General features: G+C 45.6%; 1 protein-coding gene across 2 annotated transcripts in view; it reads right to left on the reverse strand.

Moving 5' to 3' along the window:
- ABL2 (ABL proto-oncogene 2, non-receptor tyrosine kinase) overlaps window positions 1-11,270 on the reverse strand; it is a 59,673-nt gene extending 48,403 nt beyond the window's left edge. For both annotated transcript variants that reach the window (XM_014943544.1, XM_014943543.1), the window contains exons 1-2: window positions 11,227-11,270; window positions 2,525-2,695 (exon numbers count right to left, since the gene is read on the reverse strand). In XM_014943544.1, coding sequence (XP_014799030.1) covers window positions 2,525-2,534 — 10 coding nt within the window. In that variant the 5' untranslated portion in view covers window positions 2,535-2,695; window positions 11,227-11,270. The remainder of the gene's footprint in view (window positions 1-2,524; window positions 2,696-11,226) is intronic.
- Window positions 11,271-16,386: the final 5,116 nt, after the last annotated feature.

Consider the following 16,386-nt stretch of genomic DNA (forward strand, 5'->3'; position numbering starts at 1 on the left):
CCGCGGCGCTCCGGCCTGGGACTCACGGACTCGCCCCCTCAGCCCCCGCCGCCATCTTAAACCACAGAGCGCCGGGAGAGAGGGGACAGAGCGGCTCCCGCAGCCACCTCCGGTCCTCCCAGGGAGGCCGCCCACCCCGCCCCCGCCGCAGTCACACAGGCGCGGTGACACGGGCGGCGTGGCGGTGGCGGGGACAGGCACGGCGAGGCGGGGGGGACATGGACTGAGGAGCCAGAACCCCCGCCGGGTTGAGGGTCCTCCCGTCTGGGCCGCAGTTTGAGGCCAGGCGGGGGTGACCCGACCGAAGGCCGCGGCCGTGGCCCCAGGGCTGCTCCCCTCACGGCGAGGCTGAGCCCCAAACCCCTGAACACGCTTTCCCTGGAGGCTAAAGCCAGGCTGGTTCGCCTACAAACCCGAGCAGGCGTGAGGCGTGAAGCAAGACAGGGTGGTGGACTCGGTGGCAGAAAGGAGTGGTGGTGGGCCTGTCCCAAAACCATGTCTGTCTTATCTCCTCTGCCATGGAGGGTTCCCCAGCGAAGTCCTCCAGGCTGCCACGGGGACCTGTGCTCTGCCTCTTGCTCTCCTGGCCCAGGGAGTGGAAGGAGAGAAAGGGACAGCCACATGAATAGCATCAGGCGTGTTGTGTTGGTGGCCAGGGGTGGTTGGCAGCGGTGTCTATGTCATCGGGTGGCTGAATGTGCGCTCTATTCTGTAATTAATTGGGAAACTGTCATCGTTCACCTTGCATAATACCAGCATAAGACTCCCCAATTCAAAGCAGAAGGGAGGAGGTTTCATCCTGAGAGATAATGGTGCTTGTTGCAGTTCAGGGGACCTAGGCACTTGGAAGTATTTCACTCTCCGTGCTGGCTACTCTTTCAGCAATGCATTGGCGATGTTGCCTCACCGTGGGTAAGCCACGACACGATTCATTTCGGGTGCCCTCACCACACCACTGAGAACTGAGGTGACAGTGACAAATTGGCTTGGGAACACCCAGGGCCAGCCAGCTTCCAAAGAGCCACGGCAACCTGTGGCTGGACCAACTTCTGTGTGGCCATCCAGGGGTGGGAAGGTGAGAAGCTCCTCTCTAAGCTCCACGGAAGTCAGCTTTCTTGTATGAAATTCCTAGTAGCAGGAGTGCTAAGGTTGTGTTCTACCTTCCTGGGGTCACGAGGTGCTATGGAAATGCTATCCGTACCGTCACATGCACTCAAACTGCTGCAATAATAATTCTGCCTAAAATAGGGGTGGCTCATCCGGCTGGGCTGGTGTGTGCTCTGACACAGGCTGGAGTAAACAGGAGTGAGGAGGAGCACGTGGAGCCAGAAATGCTTTAACTCACTAAATTAATGGACTAGGAACATCGGGGCGATGGGGAATTACAGACAGACTTGTTAATAACACTCAACAAAACGTCTCTTAAAATAGCACTGAGAACATCTGGGGTGTAGCATGGGGTATGCACTGCCAAGCCAGGGACCTGGTACGGGCACGGTTATGTGTGTGTGAGCAGAGGGTGTCTCTGCAGGATGGACAGTCTCAGCCAGAACTGGCCCACACGGGCAAACCCTTCAGTGGAGATATTTCCTGGTCCCATTCCAGCTAGAATTTGCAGGGTTTGGCATTTATAAATGGTTTGCCTTGTAAACAAAATATATGTTCTCTGGAGACTGTAGAGAGACAACAAACACAAAACTCCCTCGTGCCATTTGCAGTTGCCATGTAGGATAGAACCACTCTTTAAAAATCATCAGAAATAGCATTTTTCTTTCCTAATGCCTTTTACTCGCTGCTCCTTAAGAACTATCCAGAGGAAGGCCATTAGCATTTTAAAAGAAGATGCCAGTGTCAAGAGACTATTGTGCATAAGTGCACTAAGGAGAATTGGGTTTAAACACTGTTCTTCTTCCTTGGATCTTGTGAAATCCCTCACTCTCCCTACCAGCAGCTTGGGCACGTGTAGCGGCTCGCTGTGGGTTACGTTAATGCCCGACTGCGTGGAACTGATCTGACACACAGAAACATCCTAACTGGGCATGGAGTCAGGCAGGGGCTTTCCAAAAAGACCTGTTGCAAGGGGAAGAGGGCTGCAGCATGGTTACCATCAGCCATGGTATAAATAATGTGGTAAAATATAATTTTAAGATCATGCTGTACCCTATTAAAAAAGCTTCAAAACCAGCACCCCACCATTTCTGGTTGTGTGCTAAACAAGCCCTACTCTCAAACTCTTACCCTCCTTGGTCCTCTCCACAACATGGTTTATATGGTATCATATAAGCAGGTGGTGCCGAGCCCTGGATGGTGACCAACCCCTCTTCTAGATTGCCTGCTAGAAGAACAAGAAACTCCCCAAAGTGAAAATGACTCTGTTCTACTGAGTCACTGATGACACTGAGCCACACCATTCCTTATTGTTAAAACGGGGGCTAATAAGTGTTTACTTTACAGAGCGTCATGGTTATTAACAATGCAAAGATTACAAAGTCCTTTGAAGAGGTAAAATCTGTATCAATGTTACCTGTTATCATCAGCTGCGATGTTATCAGGCTCGTGTAGTATCAGGAATAGGTTGTTTTCCAGAAGGTAATTTCTTTTGAAGAGGTCTGGCACCGTGCGTTGATGAGGCATCGGTAACTGTTACTCTCCTCCTGGCGATTTTGGCCTTCCAGTCAATCTGCCATCTCATGAGCTGTGAGTAAGGGATAAAAAGGACCAAGGAAAAAAGGCAGCGTTGAGGTTACAGTAATGTGCCTGATGAGAAATGCGATATTTCTAGAAACACTTCTGACCTGACTTTAAATATTCACTGCATATCCATTTCTTGAAGCTACTTCTAAGCACTCACAATGCATTGCTCCACATCCACAGTGTGCTCCAAAAATCACACAATCAAATAATTGCTGGCTGAGCAGTCTTACATGCTCTGCATTACATGTCACGAGCGCGCTGCTGTCATCTGCCTAAAGTACAGGTTCTGTGCCAGAAGAAGCCTGTGGACAAATTGGAGACTCCTGAGCTTAACTAAGGGTTGAGTCAACTGGGCAGTTTCTGTTTGTAACTTAGGAAAAATCAACTAGCAGTACCCTGTCAGTGGCTTGAAAATTGATTCTAGGAGTAATCTTTGCTCTTCTCTCAGCTCATATACCTTCTGTGTATCAAAGCTACACAGAGAAACAGAATTGTCTTTAACATTCGGCTGGTACTTGGATGGTTTTAGTTAAGGTATTTCTTAAGTGCCTAGAACAACAGGGGGCCGATGGAGGAGGCATTTGTAGAGTTCTCAAGAGTAAGGGATGCATGTGCATAACGTGTCAGGATATGTAGGCTTTTATTGCAATACCAGAACAAGTTGTGGAGCTCAGGACAGCTGTAACTCCCCTGGGATGCCTGCAAAGGCAGTGTGTAATGTCCACTAGATGGCCTGTGGCATTGCTGTGGCATTGCTGTGACACACTGGACTTCACCTGTGTGGAAACCCGGCAGCCACCTCTTAGCCTTAATGGAGGGGTTCAGGGAAAAGGTATTTAAAAAAAAAAAAAAGAAAGAAAAAAGAGAAAGATTTTAAAATATGATAAAGGCTTTGTGACACAAGGTTAGTTACTCTGCAAGAAACATTGAAAGCTTGTGAGTGCTGAGGCCTTTCAAAGGAGAATGTCGTTTCTTGGTGCAACATGTACAAGTGCTCACTCTTTCTTCTCTGAGTGACAGCTCTTAACGTGTACTGCCTGCACAGATCCTTCACAGCACAATAGGTAGTGTTTCAGTGTTGTCTTAAAAGTTATTTTGAATCATTATATGATTTAAATTTGAATTTATGTACAGTGCATGCAAGATAGCTTGGGTAGCCACAAGCCTGGTCAATGAGGGTCTTATGAACATAAAAGCTTTCTGGGGAAGTATGATTTTCTAACAGATTTTGCCCAGCAGCACAGAAAGGTTCACATGCAGCAGTGACAGATTAGATTTCCTCTGTTAATAATTGTTCTTTCTTCCACCATATCCAAAATAACAACTCCATACACGCACCATCACACCCAAATGCTGCATCCCATCACCCAACCCAGCCCTTTCCTCGGTGCGACCAACCTTTTGTTAGCTCTTTGATGCTGCTTCAGCATTACCCTCATTCAAACCACTCTTCTGACACTGCCAGCTACTAATCTAAACATTGACACCTACAGGAGAGCAAGCAAATGAAGGGTTCTGTGTGGAGGGAGAAAAGGGCCTGTGTAGCCTGTGCATAGGGTGTTGTAGTGGAAAAGGTGAGTGTGACCCTGTGTAGAGACAGGTAGCTCCCTACAGCATCTCAGGCACCCTGGTTCTTCTTTTATTTGCTCCTGTGTTTTTGTGTTAGGTATACTGTGTAACAAACCACCCTCACAGATCACAACTGTGTGGCCTGGCCTTGTGGACACGTCTATTAACTGCAAACAACAACATGTCACCTGTGCTGAGGTTTTGGAAGAGCTATACCCATCATGGTGTAACCCATAACCTTTTCACAGCCTCCATCAGAGTAAAGGAAGAGGTGGAGAGACATGGAATAAGCAGATTATAGCACTTCTTCTGTAACTGTTTTCCTGTCTGATATATTTCTGTAAGTACTACAGCTGCACCGCCCTTCCCGAGCATCTGCTTAAGGTATGAAAGGTTGTAGTAGAGTATGCTAATGAGAACATTAAGAATGTTGTTTGTTTGCCTTTTTCCCTGGAAAACGTTGCCTCAACCAAACGAAAATGATGACAAGTCTGTGCATCTGCTGGGAATTGCAAATTAGTACTCAGCTTGCATGGTGTGATCACTGATAAAGTACATTTGTTGAGGTACTATTAAGTCAAGTCCCTCGGCAGCACTGGTGATGATTCAGGATCTTAGGCATTTGTCTGCAAGGGGGGTCAATCGGAGTGTTTTGCCACCAGTGTTCCAGGGTTGCCTTAATTCATGTTTAGGAGCCTTTTTTTTTGGTTCCTAATTTGAAGTCTTACTAGCTCATTGGAAAGCAAGGGGGTTCTTTAGTTTGCAGATGGAAGCTTTTCTTCATGTGTTTTCTGTTTTCTCCCCCTGAGAGGTTTGTAGCCAAAGAGCTGACATTTGGATCAGGAATAGCAAAGGCTTCAGAGCACAGTGCCGTACTGCGGTACCTCCATCCATGCCTCTGAGACCAACCTCATCCCACCTTAGATTCCTCTGATGACTACTGTACTGTATCTGAATTAGAATAGCCACTGTGATGGTCCAAAACAACATAAAGGCTACATTAGCTGGAAAAAAAATAAATCCTTATCTTGTTTTTCTAAGATGTGCAGCTGAAATTAGATGGAATTAAGACTTAGCAGTGCTTCCTCTCCATGCTCCTTGCTTTGTGTGGTAGTTTCCTCTTATACCTCCTTCATCACTACCTTCTTGCCTCCTCACCCTGTCCCTCGTGCTCAGACTGCTTTGTCAGCCAATGAGTTCCCGGCACCATCACTTCCCTTCTTTAAATTTTACTGAAAACTGTATCTTCCAGTGTTGCCCTTGTTACAATAATTAATCTCTCTGTGATTGCACTCCTGGTATTGTTTTGAATTGTACACGCTTCTGAATTTAGTCTTTGATCTTGTAAAGAAGCCTGAGGGGACAACTTCTTGCAGGATTGGTGCTCCGTGGTAGAAATTTAGGATGGCAGGAATCCAGCCTTGCTCTGGATCACTTTGGTAAATGCCCATGTGCCCTGGCCATGAATGGACATAAATAATTAAATCATATTGAAAAGTCAAAGTTTGGTCTAAAATATCATTATTGTTTCATGCTACAAAGTCCAGATAGATTCTTTCTTGGCAGGCTTTTTTATTTAATTATGCAAGAATTGTAAGTGATTATCTTTCAAATGACATTGTGTTCCCGCGTCACACAGTTATGTAGTATTAAACATCCCTGCTTTTCAGCTTCCAGCTTTAATGTTATTTCTTTAAAAAATGCTCAGTAGCATTAAAGTACTGTAAAGAAGAATGTAATTGTACAACTGACACAGGAAAAAGCATCAGAGCTTTGTAAGATGTTTCTGTGAAAGCGTATGTATGTGTGTATGCACAGAATAGACGAGTACCCAAGAGAGCAGCATATACATTTGTAATCAAATCTCACTTAAATTTAAACTTGTTCCTTCTGTTAAACATGCAAATATTTTCCTTCTCTTTGCAAATTCTGCCTCTCTGCTCATTACCAAACCTTTCAGAAAAGACATAAGCCCAAATCTTCCTCTGATCAGGCTCTTAATGTGTTACGTGTGGTCTTTATTTAGACTGTAAACTTACTGAAGTAGGAAATGTCTTATAAAAAACCAACTACACTGTCTCATTTCGCATCCAAATTCTTCTCCCATACCAGCTGTGTGTGTTTGCCTAGCAGCAAGTCTTCTGTTAATGAATGACTTGTTCTCATTAGCTTGTCAGGCTGGATGTGTAGTCTGTAGTTCCCACTCATACAGAGCAGCGCTCCTTCCCTTGTAGCTTCTGGTAAATCAAACAATGAGATAAACAAAGCCTTGTGTCTCTGAGTCTGACCTTTGTACTTTTAATCATTAACTAACACAGAATGCCAAAATTAAGTCGCTGTCTGGTGGTTAGACATATTTAACCTAAGCAGCATCCTATGGACTGCCAGGTGTGGGCATTGTCGCAGGCTTTAACCATCGGCTGCCACTTCTAAGCCTTCTTTAAAAGAGGGGAAAATTAATTCCCTGATGGGCAGAGCCAAAGGAGTTGCACTTGATACGTTTGTTTTGTGAAGCTGAGCTCCAGAGTGGATTCTCTGACACCTCAGAGGTTTTCAAGAGCAGCCTCATCTAATTTTGAAGCTGGCTGTGCTTTGAGCAGGAGACTAGACTTAGATGGGCTCCAGTGGTCCCTGCCAACTTAAATTCTTATTCTAATAAAAGTTGAGTTCCACTGCAGGTTTCCTCCATTCAGAGCACTAATTAAGACTCCGTCTTCTAACTAGGTTGAATTTTCCATGAAACTCATAGGAACTGAGTATTTCTGGAATCTCTCTCTCTCTCCATCTGATTCGCATAAAGTTGGCCAACAGGTTCAAAAGTTAGTGCGAGGTAAAAGACAGCTGGGGCAGACAGAGAGACACTCCCTTCCCTACACACGTAGGACAACTGTGTAAGCCTTGTTTTCTTAAGAAACCCTTTCTTCCCTTTATGTTTGTGCCGAAAACTTGTCAAGTGTGCATCTAATGAGGCCTGAAGTCATGCTACGTACTCCCAGCTGCAGCCAACCTGAAATAATACCTCCCCAGAGCCAAGAGCACATTTCATACAGCTGAGGCATTTGCTGTGCAATCCGAGCTATGCGGAGAAGTTGAGACATTTAGGAGTGAAACCCGGGCATCTTCTTGCTGATAGTCAGAGATTATATCGTCATGCTCACACGTGTGGATGTTTAAGTCTGCCTGGTGCCTGCCAGCAGACACGGGAGTCTGTCTGTTACCTCTCGGGGTCGTCCTCAACTTTCTCATACCCGCCAGTGACAGAAAGGGGAATTTGACCTCAGCGTGCTAGAGACCGCCTGTCTGTCTGCCTTTCCCTTTTTGTCTCCTCTTTCTTAGGATGCAGTCACACTACAAAATTACCTTGAGTCATCTGCCTCGGAAGTTATTCCCATGGGGTTGCTTGTGATAAAGGGGCAGACATAGTAGGCGCATTAATAATCTGTGCTGCCAGGGGAGACACTGATACGGTGCGAATCCACTGTGGATTGTCTGTGCTGCTGAGATTTCTGCCTACCTGAGCAAACTCCACACCCCTCCCAACATCTCTTCCCCAAAGGACCAGTTCCCATCCACAAAGCTGGCCTGATCAGCTGAGAGACTCCTTTAGCAGCCATGGTAGCAGATAATTCCCTTTTCCTTTCTCCCAGTTTGCAGAGAACACACCTATCTTCCTCTGCTTTTGATGGCCCTGGAAAACATTACTTCTGTGTTCCCAGGAAAGAGCTTCAGAGCACTTCTATTTTCTGCCTCACAGGGACGCAGAAACTGTGAAATTATCAGCATCCTCTGTTTGTATGTTCCCTGGAGCTGTTATACTGCACAGTCTGAAATAGAGATCCGGCCTCAGGGATTTGCTGATGGATTCAGTCTCAGCATGGCACATGCTCATTCCTGGGGAGTTACTGACTTAGCATTTATAGTTCTACGCTTTTCCTCCGAGTAGATGAAACCCTCTGATTTTCCCCCAGCACTGAGGTCTTGCATGTTGGATTCTCTTCTCATGACAGCTTACTTGGAATGTCACCAGAAAGCTTTCAGCCTCAATCTTTCCTCCTAAAATCATAGGCTACAGTAGCATCATGCCAGTGATTCTCCCATAACTTGGTGTCTGATCAGCAGGCAGCAGTGAAATGAGGTCTTGTTAGGCACAATTTCAAAATAATAAAACGTAGACTTCTGCGCTGAAGATGGGTGATTGCTTGTTGTGGGCACTGGAGGCCTTTTGCAACTGGGTGAATAAGCTCACAAATCATAGAATTGTAGAATCATGGAATGGTTCAGGTTGGAAGGGACCTTAAAGATCATCTTGTCCAACCAACCTGTTCCAGTGTCTCACCACCCTCAGAATAAAGAATTTCTTCCTAATATCTAATCTAAATCTACCTTCTTTCAGTCTAAAGCCGTTACCCCTCGTCCTATCGCTCCACTCTGATAAGAAGTCCCTCCTGGTCTCTCCTGTAGGCCCGCTTCAGGTACTGGAAGGCTGCTGCAAGGTCCTCCTGGAACCTTCTCTTCTCCAGGCTGAATAATCCCAACTCTCTCAGCCTGTCCTCATAGGAGAGGTGGTCCAGCCCTCTGATCGTCTTCGTGGCTTTCCACTGAACCTGTTCCAACAGGTCCATGTCTTTCCTGTGCCAAGGACTCCAGAGCTGGACGTAGTACTCCAGGTGGGGTCTCACCAGAGCGGAGTACAGGGGCAGAATCACCTCCCTTGACCTGCTGGCCCCGTGTCTTTTGATGCAGCCCAGGATGCAGTTGGCTTTCTGGGCTACCAGTGCAGGCTGCTGGCTCACGTTGAGCTTCTCATCCACCAACACCCCAAAGTCCTTCTCCTCAGGGCTGCTCTTAATCCATTCTCCGCCCAACCTGTATTTGTGCCTGGGATTGCCATGGTTGAATAGAAAGCAAGGAGCAAGCAGTCGGTGAGGAAAGCACGTGTGGAAAAGCTGTGGGGAGCGAGCACTGCTGGTTGCTTTGATGGAGCTAACGTGGGTCCCTACTGTAGAGAAACGGCAGTGGTAAAGGATGAAGTGAGTTCACTCGAGGTTTATCCTGTTCTCTGGTTGGTTTGTCAAGTTATGTTTCTCCTGCCACTTTATGCAATGAGGGATTTTTTTTTGTGTGGGCAAGGATTGAACTAACAGGAACACTTTTACTATATTTCATCTTAACTTGCTAGTGAAGACAAGACCTCTCTTGCATTACCTACATGCCTGAACTCAGAATCCCTCTCCTGGAACTGCCATCTTCAGATTTAAATCCTTTAAACAAGCTCAAGTTTTCATCTCCTCATCCATATTTCCAAAGCATTTAAGCCTCAAGGCTCTAGGCCAACAACGAATAGTGCTGAGCACAAAGATGTTTTTGTAACCACATCCACTCAGCCCAGTGCTGATCCACTGCAGCAAACCCTGCAGATTGCTTCACCTCCCAGTGCAGTTCCATTATAACCTCCCATTTTTGCTAGTCCTCAGCTGATAGCAAAAGCTCCTCTTTCAGCTTCGTAACTCTGACTTTGATTTTTTTTTTCACTTTCAGTGAAATGCTGTTGAGAGCTGCCAAAGACTCAGCTGTGACATAGATCTAGCTGCATTCAGGGTTTTGGAAGTGTTCCTTCACGCTTGTCATCTCCTTCAATAAGTAGTGCATTGTACCAAGTCTGTACATTCTTTACTGCTCTACTTGTTGCTATGGCCAGAGGTGCCAAGTTTCAGTCCGATTCTTTTGGAAGACTAGACAGAAATCTGGATTTTCTTTCTTTCTGCTTTGTTTATGCTCCTGGCTCCTACAGTGTTCTCCTTTACCATCACCTAAAACTTCTTTCCAAGACAGCAAGGTTGGAAAGCACTGCCCTCTCAAGTCCCTCAACTTCTATAATGATCAGCGGTCCCTGCTTGGCCTGAATCATTGCTGAAGAGAAGTGAACACATGGATGGATTCCCTCTCTGGCCGGGTGTTTCCAAAATCAGGGAGAAGCAGAAAGGAACAGATGGGAATGGCCTTGAACAGAGAAGAGGGAAGTTTTTGGCAGGGGAGTTACAAACGCATGGCACTGTCTGTCCGTATAAAGCTTGGGAAAGGCTCTCACAGAAGGGAGAGCAGCAGGACACGCTGCCTCATTGCCATGGAAACAGCCAAAGAGCTGCCTGGGCAGATTTAGAAATTTCTCCTGCTCGGGACTACTTTTGGTAGATGTCATCCTATCTTTGCAGAGATTAAAACAAGGTGGAAAAGAAATGTCCGACACGGAAAGCTGAAAATGGGTTTTCTCTCAGTTTACAACAGAGAGTCAATCTTCCATGGCTTTATATTTGTTCTCCTCTGAAAAATATGTCCTGGTTTTCATCAGGATTATTTTTCCCCTTGTCCTCATATTTTTGGGAGTTTTTCATTACAAAGATCGACCACTTCTGGCGTTATGATTCTAGGTGCCATTTTGGTGCTTCTGGACTTCTCCATGGAGTTCCCCATGAGTCTTGCAAGCACACTGGCTTCCCTAATGACGTTTTTTATTAAGATCTCTCTTTGATGACCCTAAGGATCTCATACTCCCTCCAAGAGTCTGATCTGTTCTCACCATAGCACCTCAAGATTTTTTCCACCACACCTTTAAAGTCCAGTACCTTTTCCACAGCCTCATAATGTTATTTTTTAGGACAGTCTAAAAGATTTAAATGTGTGTGTATATATATATATGTTATCGCTCGTATATGAAAGCCCAGCCCTAAAAACAAGATTTAAATGTGTGTATATATATATATGTTCTCGCTCGTATATGAAAGCCCAGCCCTAAAAACATGCTTCTGTTTCTACAACTGGGGAGTGGAGAAAGTAATGGAAACATCCCACGTTAGAAAAGTGAAAAGGTTGGTCACTGCCCACAGAAAGTTATTATTCCCCATAGCCTGCATTTTGCAAAGTACAGAATAGGTAGGACTGTACAATGACCTGCAAACAACTGACCTGGGAATCATCCTGGACCAGTCATTCCATAAGCACTAATTCTCTTCCATGTTCCTCAGCAGTCAGCACGTTTATACTGTAACAAATAAATGGGAGACAATGAAATGGTAGAAAAAACTGACTTACACTGTTTTTTAGCAGCTACGGGGAGAGCCATAGCAAACTATTTTGTGTTTACTTAGGAAAAGAGAAAGGATGCACAGTTTTATGAAATACGTAGAGGAAAAGATTGCTACTACAGAATAGTCAGCAGTCATTAAACTAGGTGTAAAATGTCTACTCTTCCACTTGCTGCATCTTACCTTCACAAGGAAGGGTCCCAGCTGTGTAGCACAGCTGGAAATCTGTGGAGCCACAAGGAACTTGTACAGTTGCTACTGTAGGAATGGGAAGGAGATGCTGGCCAAGTTCAGTGCTGCATTTCCACAAAAATATTTAGAAAGCCCTTATAAGCAGGAGAGTCAATACTGGTAACTAGACCTGTTTGTTCTGGAACTAATCTCTCCAAAGTCACTCTTCCAGGGCTGACTGCACTTTTAATGTGGTGTGTTCCTGCTGAAACAACTTCAGAGACCCTCGCATGGAGGCAGTTCAATATTTTCATGCAATTTTAATAAGCAGCAGAGTAAGCTGCAAAATAAATCAGAGATTGGTTTGAGGTGGTGTCACAAGGAATCATTAACATGTATGATGTGGTTGGGACCCAGGTAAGATTGCTTCTGAGCCTGAAAAAATCAGGCATTCTCTGAGAAAGAGAATGCTGGTATATCACAGGGGATAAAGAACAGTTTTGGAAACACAGTTCATCTTAGCAGGGTTAGACAGTAGTTATATGTATACAGAGCCAATACCTTCCACGATTCGAAGGTTAGCCAGATGAGAAGGATCTTCTCCTTTTTGAATATACTGCAGAGATAACCTCCTCAATTTAAACAAACCAACCCACAACTATTACACCAGCCCAGCTGGCAAAATCAATTCTATTACTTAAAAACGGTAGAGAAAGGAAAAAGTATTTGCTCCTTAAAAAATAATGCAAGTTTCCCTTTTCAGCAATGCAATCACAGCAATTAAGTTGGTTGTTGTGCCTCCTGTTTGGTCATGGCAAGAAGCTCAACATTTTAATTTCTGAGCTTGGAGAGGAAGCCAGCAACTTGCTGGCTGCCAGTAGGACTTCACTTTTTTTTTTTTTTTTTAAAGGATGATTTCAATTCAGTAGCAAAAGTGATGTGATATTTGAGTAGGGATACCACTGCCCTCTGCCGAGAGAGATGGGATCGTTTCTTTCTGACTGTTTCATCTGCCACCAAAACCAGCCACTTCATTGCTTGGAAAGTTACCGCATGAGGAATTGCTCACTGAAGTCAGAGTTCAATTCCTGCTGCTTTTGTCTTTCCCCTGAAGTTTACAGATCTGAATCTCTTTCACCAAATATTTTGAAAACTATGCCTCCCACAAAGTAAAGAGGAGTGAGGGTAATTACACGCAAAATCTTGACATGATGATAGCAGGAACTGTGAAAACTCAAACCGGCATTTTTAAAAAGCAGTCTTTATATTTAAAAACACTTCAGGCATCCTCAAAAATGTGATATCTGCTGGAGCTAGTTTCCAGTTTTCCTGCCAAAATTCTATCATGCATTATCAGATCAGACTGAAGTTCTCTACGGTTTCTTAAGTTTATTTCTTTTTTAACTGCAGCACTTGCCTGACTGAGCTTTGGCCTCAGTCTTACATCCACACCATTTTTTATGGTTATGCAAAAATGGAAGCTCATTCATTGCTACATTCATAAGTAGCTTTACATTACATATCTAAAATGACTGTCATTTTGTTGGGTTTTTTTTAAAGGAAAAAATTTAAGTGAAACATGCAACAATATTTGTAACCACTTGAGGGAGCTCTTTCATTTATACATTAGGATGTTGCTACTGTGCATACATATTGGGAAATTACAAACCATACTTTTAAAGAGGTTATTATTGGACATACTACACTTTGCTGAAATACATGAAAATACTGAGGTTCTCAGGTGACCGACTTTAAAGTCCAGGTAGAAGTTTTAAAGGTATTAATCATTCTGGTCAATAAATGCAGGTATCAGAAACAGCCACAGCTACTTACTCCCTGGGGTAACTGACACCCAAAATTGTAAAATAGAAAAAAAATTAGTTACACATAATTAAAAGTAGGCAGCGTTAATCACATCTATTTTGCAGCAGTGCCAAAAATGACAAGGAGGAACAGGACCAGGCACAGATTTTATAGAGGGGTTGTGAAAGCCTCAACCTTCTGCCTCGCCTCCCTTGCCATCCCCACCTCTCCATAACGCAGGCCAGCACGGGCCATGCTTCTGCCTCCCCAGTGCCTCCCCTGGGCTGCAAGGACCCCACCAGTCATCCTGTGGGTGTATCCATCCATCCTGGGCAGCACATAAGCATTACAGAATCACAGAATCACAGAATCTCCACATAAGCATTACAGAATCACAGAATCTTCTAGGTTGGAAGGGACCTTAAAGATCATCTTGTCCAACCGTCAACCTAACTGACAAAAATAGACACCCACACAACAAACAAGGAGCATCATCACTAACCCATCCCTCCCAGCACTACATCAACCCGTCTTTTGAACACCTCCAGGGATGGTGCCTCAACCACCTCCCTGGGCAGCCCATTCCAATGGCTGATAACCCTTTCAGTGAAAAAAATTTTCCTAATATCCAGCCTAATATAGCAGCAGAGGCTTCTCTATATGCTCCCCTCAAGCTGCCAGGCGTAAGGCAGGCTCAGCCAGCAACTGCTGCATCAAGCATGTCTGCAGTCACCAAAGTGACGGTACATAAAGTGTATGCAAAATCTATACATTTTTATGTAGACTGCTTGGGGAGGTGGGGGTGGGAAGGGTGGGAGGGAGGAAGGGAGGGAGGAAGAGAGAAAAAAAAGAAAAAGAAACAAGCAGTGCTGCAGAAATCAAGTTGCTGCCTGGCACTGGGTAGGTGAGAGCGAGCGAAGCTTAAGGAAAAGGTTGGGGTGTGAGGGCCACAGGTTCCCACGTCAACGAAGAGGAACGGCCACGCAGTGATTCAGCCAGGAGCGCTCAGGAACGGTCGTGGTTAGGCAATCGTTGAGCAATGCAACCCGTAGGATTAATGTAAAACACTCCAGAAAATCAAGATTGCAAGCACCGTGGTGACAAGCAGAGTAAACTGATGGAGCTGGTGAAACAGTGCAGCAGTTTGGACCGGTGAAGACAACAGCAGACAAAGGGCGTGAGTGGCAGGAAGAAGAGGTGGCAATGACTTCTTCCAATTTATGTTTTAAAGGATGGGAAGAAAGGTAACAAGAGCATCTGCTTTGCTTTTCACCGTTGGTGAGCTGCAGGTAAACAGCCTCTGAACAGGAGGGAAGGTAGGCTGTGAAACAGCTCTGCTGGGGAAAGACGGAGAGACCAGGGACTCAGTGCCCATCACACCACAATGCTTTGGCCTGGGAGGTTTGTCCAGTGGTGCTAATAAAAATCCGGTGGGACCCATCCACTGCCTCATTAAGGCAAAATAAGAAAAGCAAACAGACTAACTCTGAAGGTTAGGTGCATGTTTCTTTCTGTTAAATGTATCTCATATTCCTACCACGCGGATTTAGGACTTTACTAATTTGATGAACAGTTCCGTCAACAATTTATTGACCTTTAGGCATCTTTTGGAGGTGGGTTGGTGTTTTTTTTGGCTTTTCCACTTGCTCACCCAGCGGATGCGGGCACCACAAAACACTTCAGTGTAAATAGCTAGCACAGCATTTTCAGCATGAGGGCACCAGTGATCACGGATGGCCTGAGTTGAGAGTCTCTAAGCAGCTTTGTGTTAAAATCGACTTCTTAAGAACAGGGGCAAATTTATGTGAAAATTCCTGGTGCTATCACCCATGCATTTCAACAATAATAGGATTTTTATTTTTTTCTTTTAATTTTTACAACAGCTTCCCTATTAAGCAGCATGAAAGATGGGTGGTGGGATAATATCATGAAGACACATTGCAGACTGAATCAGTTTCAGACTTTTTCACCCAGTGGCTCTGCTCCGAGTCCCCACAGGCTATTTAAAACCACTTCTGAATAGTTCCAGCAGATTTACACCTTTTTAACAGTGTGTCTCGGGTACGTGTTGGTCAAAACAAATTTGTTTTATTAACAGATCTGATAAGGTGAAATGTGATAGAAATGTTTTTAATACCTCATCGTCGCTTTGTACGATAGTTTGGGACAACCTTTCAAGGTGCATCTGGGTACGTATTTTGCATGCATAGCACAGCCCTGAAGTCGTGAGGAGAAAGACAGACACGTACCTGCCATTAGTGGCTCAGCTCTCCTGACTTTGGGAAAACTTTCCCATTTATGCAGTGAAATGCAGCTCCTGAGAGGTTACTGGAGTTTGTGTGCTGGTGACGTGTTCCTGTGACTCACCGTCCGTCACGAGCCTGTCTCTGCCTGGGGAAAGAGGGACAGCAAGGGTGCTAATCGGAGTCTTTCACCTACTTTTTGACCCTCTGGTGCACAGGCTGGGACTGGAACATGATCTCTCCAGCCAGGCCCCCTTCTTGGCTGGCCCCATTACCGGAGAGCTGCAGTTCATGCTCCCCGGGGTAAGATTCTTGAGGGTGAGCACCCCCTTTGGCACAAACCCTCCCACTTCTTGGGGAATGGGGGATGCTACTTAAATTGGCAGGTGCTTGGTTTTTATTTCCCTTTAAAAATATTTGCCCTCCCTCCCGTAAAGCCATTTGTAAGAACCTCACTGGTGAAGACCCCGGTGGAAGCCGCTTGTTGAGCAACCCTTGCGTTCCCTCTGAAGGACGAGGACAGATAAAGCCGCCGCCGGGTCCTCCAGGCCCCCCAGCCTTGACTCCTGTGTCCTCCCAGGTTCTCTGAAATAAATTTTCCTTGTGCCGGGGCGGGGAGGGGGTGTCCTCATGGTGAGAGGGGGGCCTGCCCGCGGGTGCTGACCGACCACCTCGAGCAGGTCGGTCACGGCCGCCCCCCCGGCCCCGGAGGCGAGGGCACCTCTCCCCCCGCTCTACTTTCCTCCTCAAGAGGGACCGGGATGATGATGAGGAGGAGGAGGAGGAAGGCGGCAGCCCCTTCCCGCCGCGACGCCGCCGCGACG

The sequence above is a fragment of the Calidris pugnax genome, unplaced genomic scaffold (genome assembly GCF_001431845.1).
Source record: "Calidris pugnax isolate Ruff unplaced genomic scaffold, ASM143184v1 scaffold63, whole genome shotgun sequence".
NCBI lineage: Eukaryota > Metazoa > Chordata > Aves > Charadriiformes > Scolopacidae > Calidris > Calidris pugnax.